Source organism: Bidens hawaiensis, unplaced genomic scaffold (assembly GCF_021521415.1).
Source record: "Bidens hawaiensis isolate Kalapana, Puna unplaced genomic scaffold, B.hawaiensis_p1.1 tig00012229_1, whole genome shotgun sequence".
NCBI lineage: Eukaryota > Viridiplantae > Streptophyta > Magnoliopsida > Asterales > Asteraceae > Bidens > Bidens hawaiensis.
The window spans coordinates 156,043-168,936 of NW_027491988.1; the positions used below are offsets into that span (position 1 = coordinate 156,043).

A 12,894-nucleotide genomic window follows, 5' to 3' on the forward strand; every position below is an offset into this window, starting at 1 on the left:
GGGAGATATTATAAACCTAACCTCCAATTTCACATGGGTATTGGGGTCCGGTTCATAATTGTGTCACAGTATTTTAGTAGCTAAGCATATATTGTTTGTATACTTGTTGTGGGCCCCACAAAAAATAATGTTTTTAATTCTAACGGCTACTTATACCTCCCTTCTTACCCTTCTTCTTTCCATCCCTTTCTTCTTTACCAAATTCCAATTCCAATTCCGCTCTTCCAATGGACCGGAACAACGCGCTCGTTCTCGCACTCATTTGCGTCATTGTGGCCTCCGTCAGAGGTCAAGCTCCGGCCGCATCTCCAACACTACCACCACCATCAACCACCACCACTCCACCTCCGGCCAAACCACCAGTTGTTGCTCCGGTAACACCTCCGGTGGCACCGGTTGCAGCTCCACCGACGGTCACCACACCTGCTCCGGTGAGCTCACCGCCGGCTCCTGCCACGTCACCAGTGAGCTCACCGCCTACTCCTGCTAAGACGCCGGTGAGCTCACCGCCTGCTCCGGTGCCGGTGAGCTCTCCGCCTACAGCAATCGAATCTCCGCCGGTGCCGGAACCTACTCCTGCTCCGGTGGAGGCTCCGACCGCTGAAGTTCCGGCTCCGGCGCCTAGCAAGAAGAAGACGAAGAGTAAGAGGCACAGTGCGTCGTCTCCGGCGCCGGCACCGGAAGTGATGGGACCGTCACTTTCTCCTAGTGAAGCTCCGGGACCTAGCGATGCTGCCGTTGTCGATGACGTAAGATTTCTGTTGTGTTTATGATTTTTTTTTAAATTTGAAACGTGAACATGATATAAAAATAATTTTGAAACGAGTTAAAAGAAAGCTTGTTAAAATGACAAACTTAGTTTAATTTAATAAGATTTAATTAGTAGTGTAATTAGTAGCGTAAAATATTTCCTTTCAAATGTTTTGCAAGTAGTTTGTCTTTCAAAAGTTTGTTTGGTTATGCTAAGTTTCCGTCTGAGTAAGATTAGGGGGTGTTCGGTCTAGTTTTTACTTTTTGGCTTATGCTTATATTTTAAAGTAGTTTATAGCTTATTTTCTATTATCTGATAAGCTTTTTTTAAGTGTTTGGATTAGATTATATTCTACAAGTTGATAATAAGTTGTTAAATCCACCATTTTTTTAATTTGTTATAGTAATAAGTTGATTCAATAATTATTAATCCATTACCATTTAAGAGCAAATGATAACTTACACCCTTACACAAATAAGCTAAAAAACTATCTTCAAATAAGCTTCTTCAAATTAGCTTATATAAGCTTATAAGCATAAGCTTATTTTGTAAAAAAAATAAGTAAAAGCTTAAAAAGCTAAGCTTATATAAGCTTATAAGCATAAGCTTAAAAAGCTAAACCAAACATTAAGTTAAGCTTATTTTGTAAAAAAAAAAAGCTAAAAAGACTATAAGCTTGGTTAAAAAAGTTAGGCCAAACACCCCCTTAGTATAATTTATTTTAATAAAAATAAATGGGTTAGTGATCATTATGTTTGTCTCGAGAATTATAATAAACATTGGTGTCAATCTTAGTCGAGATTAAATTTTGTATTTTCGAGTCTGATTTCCAACTGATCACACATAGATCTAGCTTAATCCGACTTAATAAACTTCTTCTATGTTAATAATTTAAGTGTCATTATGCAAATATTGATCTAGATCTATTCTGAGCTATTAATTAATTTTGTTTAAAAATCGAAATTAATTTATTTATTTAGGTTTAAAAATGAACTAAAACTGGTGAACTTTAATTGCAGAGTGGAGCAGAGAAATTGAAGGGACTAGAGATGGTGGTTGGAAGCTTGGTATTGGGATTGGCTGTTTTCAGCTGGCTCTAGACCCCATATTGTTTTTTTGTTCTTGTCATTTTATTTGTTTGTTTTTATGTTAGCTTCTCTCTTCTCTTGTTCTTTTTCTTTTTTAATTTATATTTATTGTTTTAACCATTTATATGTAAGTCACGGCTCGATTTGTGTATCTTGGGTATGGCCCCCTTGCCCTTTTATATTCTTTTATTGTTACACTCTTCTGTTCTGTTCTGGATCCATACACCTACTCTTTTATTTTTCTACCTTTTATAACGTGGTTCATAAATGCTTTGTATAGAAATGCACAAGTGTGATTATTATCTATTGCTCTTAAAATTTATATAACTAATTTTGTTTTTTTGTAAACGAATATATGTATCTAATTTATATGTTTTACATGAAAAGTTAGGTTTGGAAAAAATAAAATAAAATAGATACGCTTTCATGCATTTTACATATTTATATAGGATTTAAGAAACAAGATTGTAGCACTAGCTCTTGGCACTCTTGAATCCAGATACTACTAGAATAAAGTCTCAAAAGACTTGTCGGTTGCTTATATATAAATAATTTTAGCACCAGTCACGGTAAAAGAAATAAGTCATAAGCTAATTCTTTACAAGGAAAACTAGCATCAATACATACTAAAATGAATGTAAAGACTAAATTATGACGAAATTCATATGTACCCTCAAACGTACTTATATTGGTCATTGAAAATAAATTATACATGCCCAACCAAATTATAAATATCAAATATACCTCATTATAGATTCCAAGAGCATTCAAACGATTACACTGAATTACCGGGTAAACGGACAACAGGCTGAGCCGCAACATATAAATACTTTTCCCAAAATATCAAACAATACTTTTTTAACTTTATACGCCCTGCTTGCGGTGCGCACATATAATGTATATATGTGTGAACCCTTGGGTGGGCAAAAGTAAAATTGCACTAATTTTGACGTTATTTTACTAATCACGTGAAAATAACGTTAAAAGTGGCGGAAGGTTAATCAGGCATCATGTGGTGGCGTTGATAGCCGAAAGACAAGGGCACATGCACCAATCAGCCGGTGTCCCGATGATTGAGTGTTATGTGTCTTATGTCCAAGGCTTGATTCAAAACTACTATCGAGCCGGGGGTCTCACCGGAAGCAGCCTCTCTATCCCTATGAAATAGAGGTAAGGCTGTCTACATCTTACCCTCCTCAGACCCTACCATAGCATTGCTATTGGTGGGATATACTGAGTACGATGATGATGATGATGATGATGATGATGATGATGATGATGATGATGATGATGACTTTTTTAACTTTATGACAATTTTAGTCTTATTTTTTATAACCTGCTAGATTTCTCAATCTTTCCCAAATCTCAGTTTTTGTGTACCCTTTTGTAATTGAATAACATGGATATTCAGGGGTATGCAAAGTCGGTTTGAATATTGGGCTCTACCGAAACCGATACCCGAGCTTTGTTTTGGTTAACCGTTGGTTATAGTTTGGTTTCAGTTAGTTGTCCAAATTACTCTTCTTTGTTTCAACCGAATGGTTCAATCACAATGTTCCAAGCTCGTTTATGCATGTTTCAGGCTCAAACATGTACATTCTATACTAGGTTATGCAAGGAATACATTGAAATACATAAAAATATGCATTAAAATACATGCAAATATGAATGGTTATGTTCGTTTTCGGTCAAATTGGTTAACCAAGGGAACAAAACTGAAACCATAACCGATGGCTCCGTCATGGAGATGTCCTTAACCGTGATTTGGTCAGTTTTCAGTCATTTTCATTTATTTTCGGTTATCAGTCGATGTTTAGTTATGGTCAACTTTTGCATACCCCTAGCTACATTTGTGTTTTGTAGCGCTAGCCTACCAAGATCTTGGGAGTTAAATAAGGTAGGAACAATTTCTTGGATGTACAAATGAAACTTCAAATGAATCCAAGAGAAATTTCAAAAATATTTATTTTGTGGATTATATTGTTGTAATTTACTTAATGATAATGCAACTAACCATGGGCGGATCTATAGTGTATGAGGGTGGTTTCCTGGAACCACCCGAGTTTCGAAATGATAATGTATCGATATATAGAAAATATTAGAGTAACCATCTTATAAATTAGGAAGGAACCACTTTATTTATACTATAATGGCTGGACTGGCTGGTAAGTTGCTGGTTTTTTAAACAGAAGGCCACGGGTTCAATTCCAGCAGCAAGGTTTTTTTTTTTTCTTTTTTTTTTCTAAGTTGTTGTCTCTCTCCCTTCCCTATACTCACCATTGCTACTCTTCCTAGACTCCTCCCACAGCAAAGATAAGTTTAGATTCATTTGTTAGATATTTAATTGTTTTTAAAGTTATTAATTGTTAAGTTATTTGTTAAATTTTAGGTTTAATTTGTTAGTTTTTGTTAGTTTTTAATTTGTTAGTTTGTAATGAACTTTGCCCAAACCATTGAACCGACCCGAACCTCAAGCTGACCCGGAATTTTTTATACCCGATTCTGTGAAATTGAAACATATAAAAGTAGTGAATCACCTAAAAAAAGTTCCTGAATCTGCCACTGCAACTAACCAATTATATTCTTTGATTTTGTGGCAATTCCGTCACTTACACATATGTTCTAATGTATGTAGTACACTCTTTGTAATGATTTGTGTTAATAAATTAGACGATTGAGTTTGATCAACGTGATGAATTGAAAATTTATGCATACTAATAATTTTCAGTAGTAGCGAACTAGAGGTACAAATCCCGGTTTAACTCTGGCCCAAAATAGACAGGCCTACATAGTGTTAAAAGTATGGGCTTAACCCAAGTATTAGAACTTTTTAAATGTATGGGTTTAACCTCTTAGCTAATATGTTATAAGTATATCGTCTTCACCAAATTTCAACTTTAGACGTAACGTTTATTATAATATTTATATATTTGGGAAATGATAGGGAATAAGGGATTAGGTGCAGATAAAAAAAGGTTGAATGATTTACGTAACTATGACCGGCTAACAAAGAGGTTAACATTACACATTAAAATCATCTATATTTGGAGTAGTGGTATCAAGAAGTTGGACAAAGTGAGAAGTTGGACAATACCCGTCATTGTATAAAAAATGTGTGATCTATTGAGTTTGAGAGCGTGTGTAGGTGTTGATAATTTCCAGTTTATTAGGCCTGTCACGTGTAGGTGATTGGGTTATACCTATTGATAGGTCTGTAAACGAATCGAATGTTCGGTGAACTATTCGTGCACTGTTCGGTGGGAAGTTCGCTTATGTTCGTTTATTTAATAAACGAACGAACAACAAAAAATCTGTGTTCGTTTAATTAAACGAGCGAACATAAACACATGTTCCGTTCGTTTATTTATGTACATGAACGTTTGTTTATGTCTGTTTATTTATGTTTGTTTATGTATTAATAGAACATAATTAAATATTATCTGGATAGGTTATCTGTATTTGTTAATTTGTATTCATTTAAGTGTTTTCATAGAAGTTCGTTTATATTTGTGTTCATTACATTTGTTCATACATGCTCGTTTATCTTTGTTCAATTATGTTCGTTTAGATTTTAAACAAACGAACACAAATTTCCATTTTAAAATAAACGAGCATGAACATAAATATTTGTTCGATTAAGTGTCCATGTTCTTTTAAAGATAAATGAACGAACACGAGCACGCTCTTGTTTGTGTTCATTCGATTCATTTACAGGTTTTCATTATTCACGTTGATGAATACATCGATCTCAATCTCTAGGCTCTGCCGATTTTATTTGATTTAGTTTGTGTTCGTGAACCGTTCGTGAACACATTATTTGCTTAACAAACAAACATGAGCAGGGCCTTGTTCGTGTTCGTTCGGTTCATTTACAGCCCTACATATTGGGTCTATGGAATTCATTAATGATGTAATGGGTTTATGTGGTTACAATTGGGCTTTTATATTTGGGCTTTACTTGTTGGACAAGTTAAGATCTCCCTATAAATGCATAGCCATGTTAGGGCTATGGTATTATGAGAGAGATTATTGTATTCAAGTTTTGAGCTAATTTCTTGAGTATATAATACGTGAGGTTTACCTTAAATGTTGTGTGCTCGTTTGTGTTTCCGTTATCAATTCGTTCTTAAGTAGGGCCGTCTCTGAGAACCCTTTAAAATTTTGGGGCCTATGGACGAGTAAAAAAACGGCCCATAAAATCGTGTTCTCAATTATGTAATAGATAATTTCACAATTTTACTAATAAGGTTGCCTTTCAAAAGCCCAAAACAAACAAATAATAATAATAATAAGCATGATACTAAAATGACTCATATAATGCACAAATAAAAGTTTTTTTCTATAAAAAAAAATCACTAATTGTGTGAATTGAATCCATGACCTTTGTTTCCATAGTCTATAACATTTTCATTCAACCAAGAAGTCATTTTGATGGTTTTTGTGTTAAAACAAAATTATATGTAAAATATAAAATTTATTTTTAACAATTATAGGCCTCTCAAAAGAGTGGACCTAGGCCCATTGCCCTCCCCTTGTACCGGGCCTAAGCATGTGACTTATTGTTAAAAAAACAATAAAAAAAACTATTGTTTAACTACTGTGAAGTTTATCATGATAATTTTAAGTCAAATGATACAAATGTAACAACTATAATAACCATGTATTAATGGGATTGTTGGTTTATTTGTAAAGAGCCTTTGAATATTTTGAGTTGGGTGAGTTTGCAGTCTGAAGTTCAAGTTTTACATACAAAAGATCTAAAAGAAATTTTTGCCATTAAAAATTAAGGAAATCACCCAAAACGCCATTATATCTCATTTTTAATCCCTATACCTTATAGCATTCACAATTCATTCTTCATCCTCGTCTCTAAATTTTAACTAAAAATTTGTATCTTATAAACTAATTTCTCATCTTTTGAAAACCTTTCATATTTCACTCTCCGTCTCTATTTCTATATCCTTTTTTTATTATTTATTTCTCTTATCCATCTGAATCTTTATATCCATCTCTTTCTTTAAATTTACTTATTTTCGTGTAGAGATTCATTATTCACGTATCTAAAGCTGAAAGATCGTATTTAAGGTTTTCAGCTTGGATCTTAAGTTTGATTTGTATCTCAATGATTTTGATACTTCAAGCATAGAAGTAGAAGAAATAGAAAACTATTATAAAGATAATTTAGAGATAGAAATAGAGATTGATATGTGGATGGCTTAAAATTGAAGATAAACTTTGAATCTTTTAGATAGAGATTTTAATATGAATGCTCAACATATTACATTTATTTTCAAATGACGTTGGGATTTTTAAACTTAGACTAGATCAATCTATATATGCTGTACTTGAAAAACAAAATGAGATAAAAAAAATAAAAAGAAAGGTATCAAACTTGGTTAAGCACTGCCGTTATCTTTTCTAAAATAGTTATTCAATGGTATGTTACTTTTTATAGTCATGATTACCTCATAAAACCTTTAGTGCTTCTTTAGTTTTACGGGCTGTAGCGATAAACTCTTAATTTTCTATGTTATCGAATCATAACCTAAAACTTATATGTTAAGTTAAAAGACATCGTATCACCCAAAATTAAAAAAATAACCCGGTGAAAGAAAGTCACCGGATCCGCCAATAAATGCTTTTTAAGAAATTCATTATGTTATGCTATGGTAAATTTGGTTCCAGAGGAAGGACTTATTTCTTGAGTGGTGAGTATAAACCGGATAAGACCCGTGAGACCTGGCCTGATTATTTACAATAGGGTTGGGTCTTGGGTCTGAGAATACCACTAAAGGTGTTCAGGTCAGGTCTGGCTCGTTTACATACCCTAATGGAATCTTATGCTTCTAAAAAGTTCAGACTTAATATTTAGTGCGAAGATCACGTTGAAGTTCAACTGAATTGTTTGATTTTCGTAAGTTTTGATATAGCATGTGCTTTAACTATTTAAAGTTATTCTTGTTTTGATTGGTTGAACTCACAGTTGTGCACATCTTCTTTTAATAATTAGACCACTTTAACTTGTAAAATAATCGAATTTACTATATATATATATATATATATATATTGAAGTGCCCATAAAATAAAACAACTTTTAATAATGTATAAGATGGTCAATCCATTTCGGTTGATATCATGCCACAATTGGTTCATCAATGCCATACGACTTCTGTAATTGTCATAACCACGTAACCAATTATTTTGTTTTAGATTAATAAAAGCCTCTTATTTTATTATTATTAGTTAATAATAATTAATAAAAAGATAGTAATCCATGAAAAACGAAAAAGATAATGTATAATACTTTTTATTAATATTATTGATACCACTATCTATCTAGTTAACTTATATGAGAAAAATATTAAAATAATAAGGTAAGAGAAGCAACTAAGAAGCTAAATAAAGTGGTGATAAGTATTGGTGTCTCGACATATAATGTCAATCATTCAATTATTGACGTTTTGTGGACCTATCCATTGTGGTCTCGCATCAACTATTAAACACGATATACACCTTATATTGAAATATCTTGTTTGTGAACTCAATCTACTTATCGGTGACGCTTGTTTGTCATGTCCTTAGTTTTCTTTTAAATAATTTATTATAAAAAATATATGATGTAAGTTAACGTACAAACTAAAAAAAAATGCTAAACGTGTGAATCAAATAGTGTAGTTATATATACAAGTAGGGTAATTGTGTAATTGCATCGTGGTGTAATTGCATTATGGTATAATTACACTACAATATAATTGTACTATGTTGTATATATAATTAAACTACTTGATTCACACAATTAGTATGTTAATTTAATTTGTATTTGATTCAAACCCAAAATATATTAACATGCTTAAAATAAACTATTGGTTAGCAAAGTAGCAAAACACTAATTTTTAGAAAGTTGCTTAATTGTAGGGTAACTTAATGAACAAGCCTAGCCAAGACAAGCTAGTTTCATTTCTGACTTAGACTTAAATTAAATGAGTTTGTGTGGTTTATTTATCTTAGGTGCTGTTTGTTTTTCAGAGGTAAAATGTCAGAAGACTGCGAAACCACATCTGCCAACATCTGTAGCAGAAGAGGTGGACCAAAACTCTACAGTCTGCAACAAGAAGACTGTTTGTTTTTTAATATCTGCAGACTGCTAAAATAAGCTGAAATTTAAATAAACTGAAATATAAATAAAAAAGGTTGTGAACTGGTGATAACAATTACGATTTTTCCCTTGTCTTGGCTTGCTCAATGTTATGTTATTATTGTTTTTTGATAGGAGATTAGGTGTTTAAGTTTTAATACCGAGCTTGGTTAATAGATGCAAACAAACATTACAGTTTTGTATCCTTATTTGTAAGTTAAATGTTTTACAGTTTTGTTTAGTCTTTAGGAATTTTACAGTTTTGTTTACAGATTTGGGTTTTATATAATAGTTCAAACTTTCAAAATGCTCTCCATTTACTGCAAATTTAACAAACATCATAAGTGTCCCAAACCCTAGCCTTCTGTAATTAGTTCTTATGAGTAACAAACTCTAAGCAAGAAACCCTTGAAAAGCCTAAATGTCAAATATTATCAATCATAAATTGTTGAGTCTAATTAACAGACTATTCTTCAAAATGAAGCTATAAAAATGTATTTTCATAATCTGTTAACTGCATATGATGGTGATGATGACTGAGATGGGCATCAATTAAGCATTGTTAATAAACCAAATTAAGCAAACTTAACTAAACAACCGAACATACCACAGAAAAATTTGGTGTTATTAAGCACATAGATCATAGATGATTAACATCACAACCATTAAAATTAAAATATGAACCATGTAACTTACTTACCAGGTAGAATTAAAAGGAACTTCTATGAAGATGAGATGATGATTTGTGCTGCTCCAACAAAAGGTAAAAGAAAGAAGAATAAATAATAAATTGTTTGAATCAATCGGATCTAAGCTAAAATGAAAAGAATAGAAAGAAAGCATACCTTCAAGAAGATGCCGGCTTGGTGAGTGGAGCGGACGGCGGCCGGCGGTGTGGAGGTAGCCGGCTTGGTGAGTGGAGCGGACGGCGGCAGTGGAGAGGAGGAGGAGTGGTTAGGGTTAGGAGGAGGATGATGATCGGTCTGGGAGAAGAGGTTAAAGAAGTAATAATACCAACACTTCTGGGAGAAGAGGGCGCGCAGACGTTTTTTAATGAAACGTATTCGAAAAAACAAACACACTGCAGAGCCCAACGTCTGCGCGCCCTCTTCTCAGTGCAGACAAAAGAGGTGGAGAAGTGCTTCTGAGGAAAAACAAACAGCACCTTAGTTTTACGGGCTGTAGCGATAAACTCTTAATTTTCTATGTTATCGAATCATAACCTAAAACTTATATGTTAAGTTAAAAGACATCGTATCACCCAAAATTAAAAAAACAACCCGGTGAAAGAAAGTCACCGGATCCGCCAATAAATGCTTTTTAAGAAATTCATTATGTTATGCTATGGTAAATTTGGTTCCAGAGGAAGGACTTATTTCTTGAGTGGTGAGTATAAACCGGATAAGACCCGTGAGACCTGGCCTGATTATTTACAATAGGGTTGGGTCTTGGGTCTGAGAATACCACTAAAGGTGTTCAGGTCAGGTCTCGCAGGTCTGGCTCGTTTACATACCCTAATGGAATCTTATGCTTCTAAAAAGTTCAGACTTAATATTTAGTGCGAAGATCACGTTGAAGTTCAACTGAATTGTTTGATTTTCGTAAGTTTTGATATAGCATGTGCTTTAACTATTTAAAGTTATTCTTGTTTTGATTGGTTGAACTCACAGTTGTGCACATCTTCTTTTAATAATTAGACCACTTTAACTTGTAAAATAATCGAATTTACTATATATATATATATTGAAGTGCCCATAAAATAAAACAACTTTTAATAATGTATAAGATGGTCAATCCATTTCGGTTGATATCATGCCACAATTGGTTCATCAATGCCATACGACTTCTGTAATTGTCATAACCACGTAACCAATTATTTTGTTTTAGATTAATAAAAGCCTCTTATTTTATTATTATTAGTTAATAATAATTAATAAAAAGATAGTAATCCATGAAAAACGAAAAAGATAATGTATAATACTTTTTATTAATATTATTGATACCACTATCTATCTAGTTAACTTATATGAGAAAAATATTAAAATAATAAGGTAAGAGAAGCAACTAAGAAGCTAAATAAAGTGGTGATAAGTATTGGTGTCTCGACATATAATGTCAATCATTCAATTATTGACGTTTTGTGGACCTATCCATTGTGGTCTCGCATCAACTATTAAACACGATATACACCTTATATTGAAATATCTTGTTTGTGAACTCAATCTACTTATCGGTGACGCTTGTTTGTCATGTCCTTAGTTTTCTTTTAAATAATTTATTATAAAAAATATATGATGTAAGTTAACGTACAAACTAAAAAAAAATGCTAAACGTGTGAATCAAATAGTGTAGTTATATATACAAGTAGGGTAATTGTGTAATTGCATCGTGGTGTAATTGCATTATGGTATAATTACACTACAATATAATTGTACTATGTTGTATATATAATTAAACTACTTGATTCACACAATTAGTATGTTAATTTAATTTGTATTTGATTCAAACCCAAAATATATTAACATGCTTAAAATAAACTATTGGTTAGCAAAGTAGCAAAACACTAATTTTTAGAAAGTTGCTTAATTGTAGGGTAACTTAATGAACAAGCCTAGCCAAGACAAGCTAGTTTCATTTCTGACTTAGACTTAAATTAAATGAGTTTGTGTGGTTTATTTATCTTAACATGCTGAAATTCGAGCTCAAGATTGACTCGTAAAACACTGAAGTTAACTCGTTTACTTTTTTTTTTTCTAATAAAATATAATATTTTTCCAAAAATGCAATAACATATTGGGAGTCAAATGGGCAAGTCAATGAGCTTTGGTTTGCGTAAAGATTGAGCTTAGGAGGATTAAGATTGATTGTTGTGTGAGTAATAACTTATAAACGATAAAATTAAGGTCAATCTAAACTATCAAATGAGCGAGCCAATAAGCAAGCTTACCTTAGCTCGGGTTGGCTTTTTAAAAAACTGAGCGGGCTCGGCTTATATACAGACGAGGTTTTATGGAGCAAGCCTCAATCAAGTTACAAGAATATTCGATTTAATTATTATTTTTTTATATAAAAGTTTATTTTAAGCAATCAATCTAGCCAACTACCGGATAGTAGATACAACTTATTTGATCTAACATTCAATATATTTTCATATTTTAGTAATAATATATTTTCAATATGTTACTTTGATAAGTGTTCCACGTGGATTTAAAGAAGCTGTGATTATTATGAACAGACAGACAGCATAAGATACCACTGCAATAAGTGGGGTTGCGTATAAGCAACCATCAATATCTCTCTCTCATCTTTCTCTCTCTACAAATTTCTTATGAACATGAACTAAAAGCAGAGGTACCCATGTCTTCATCTCCACATACCTCTGATTTACCCACCAGGTTAGTCTCTATGTCTGATTTCTGCAACTACACATTCTTCGTATTCCAATTTGATAATACATATTTTTGCAGTGTAACGAGTATATATGTACATCTGCTACTGGAGATCTATCTTACATAGGACCCCAAAATCATAAGCAATTGATCATAGAGAGTGAAGGTTGAATTTGGAATTAATATGTGTTGCAGATATAAGACTATGATTCTGTTAGTGGAATTTGCACATAATTCATTGTATTGTTTATTGAATTTGAATATCTTAAGTTTAAAGATTATAGGATATTAATTATTATTATCCATATTTTTGTCATTTCCTAAACTTTAATTTAGTTTCTAATTTTCTATATACTCTCCTTTTTAGTTGCTAATTTAGGGTAGTTTGAGGAATAAGTTGAATTCTAAGGGAACTTTAATTTTTGGCATGTTTGCCCAAATATTAAGCCTATAATTTGAATAATTTACAAGTGACTTTAGAATAAAACATGATAAACTAAAATATCTTGTATGGGTGGTATGTATAGGTAC

The 12,894-nt window shown here is 32.5% G+C and overlaps 1 protein-coding gene across 1 annotated transcript; it reads left to right on the top strand.

Moving 5' to 3' along the window:
* Positions 1 to 227: 227 nt before the first annotated feature.
* LOC143540369 (uncharacterized) lies at positions 228 to 2,024 on the top strand. Its single transcript, XM_077033453.1, has 2 exons — positions 228 to 749; positions 1,771 to 2,024. Exons 1-2 carry the CDS (start codon positions 228 to 230, stop codon positions 1,849 to 1,851), a joined length of 603 nt encoding a protein of 200 aa, XP_076889568.1. The 3' UTR covers positions 1,852 to 2,024.
* Positions 2,025 to 12,894: the final 10,870 nt, after the last annotated feature.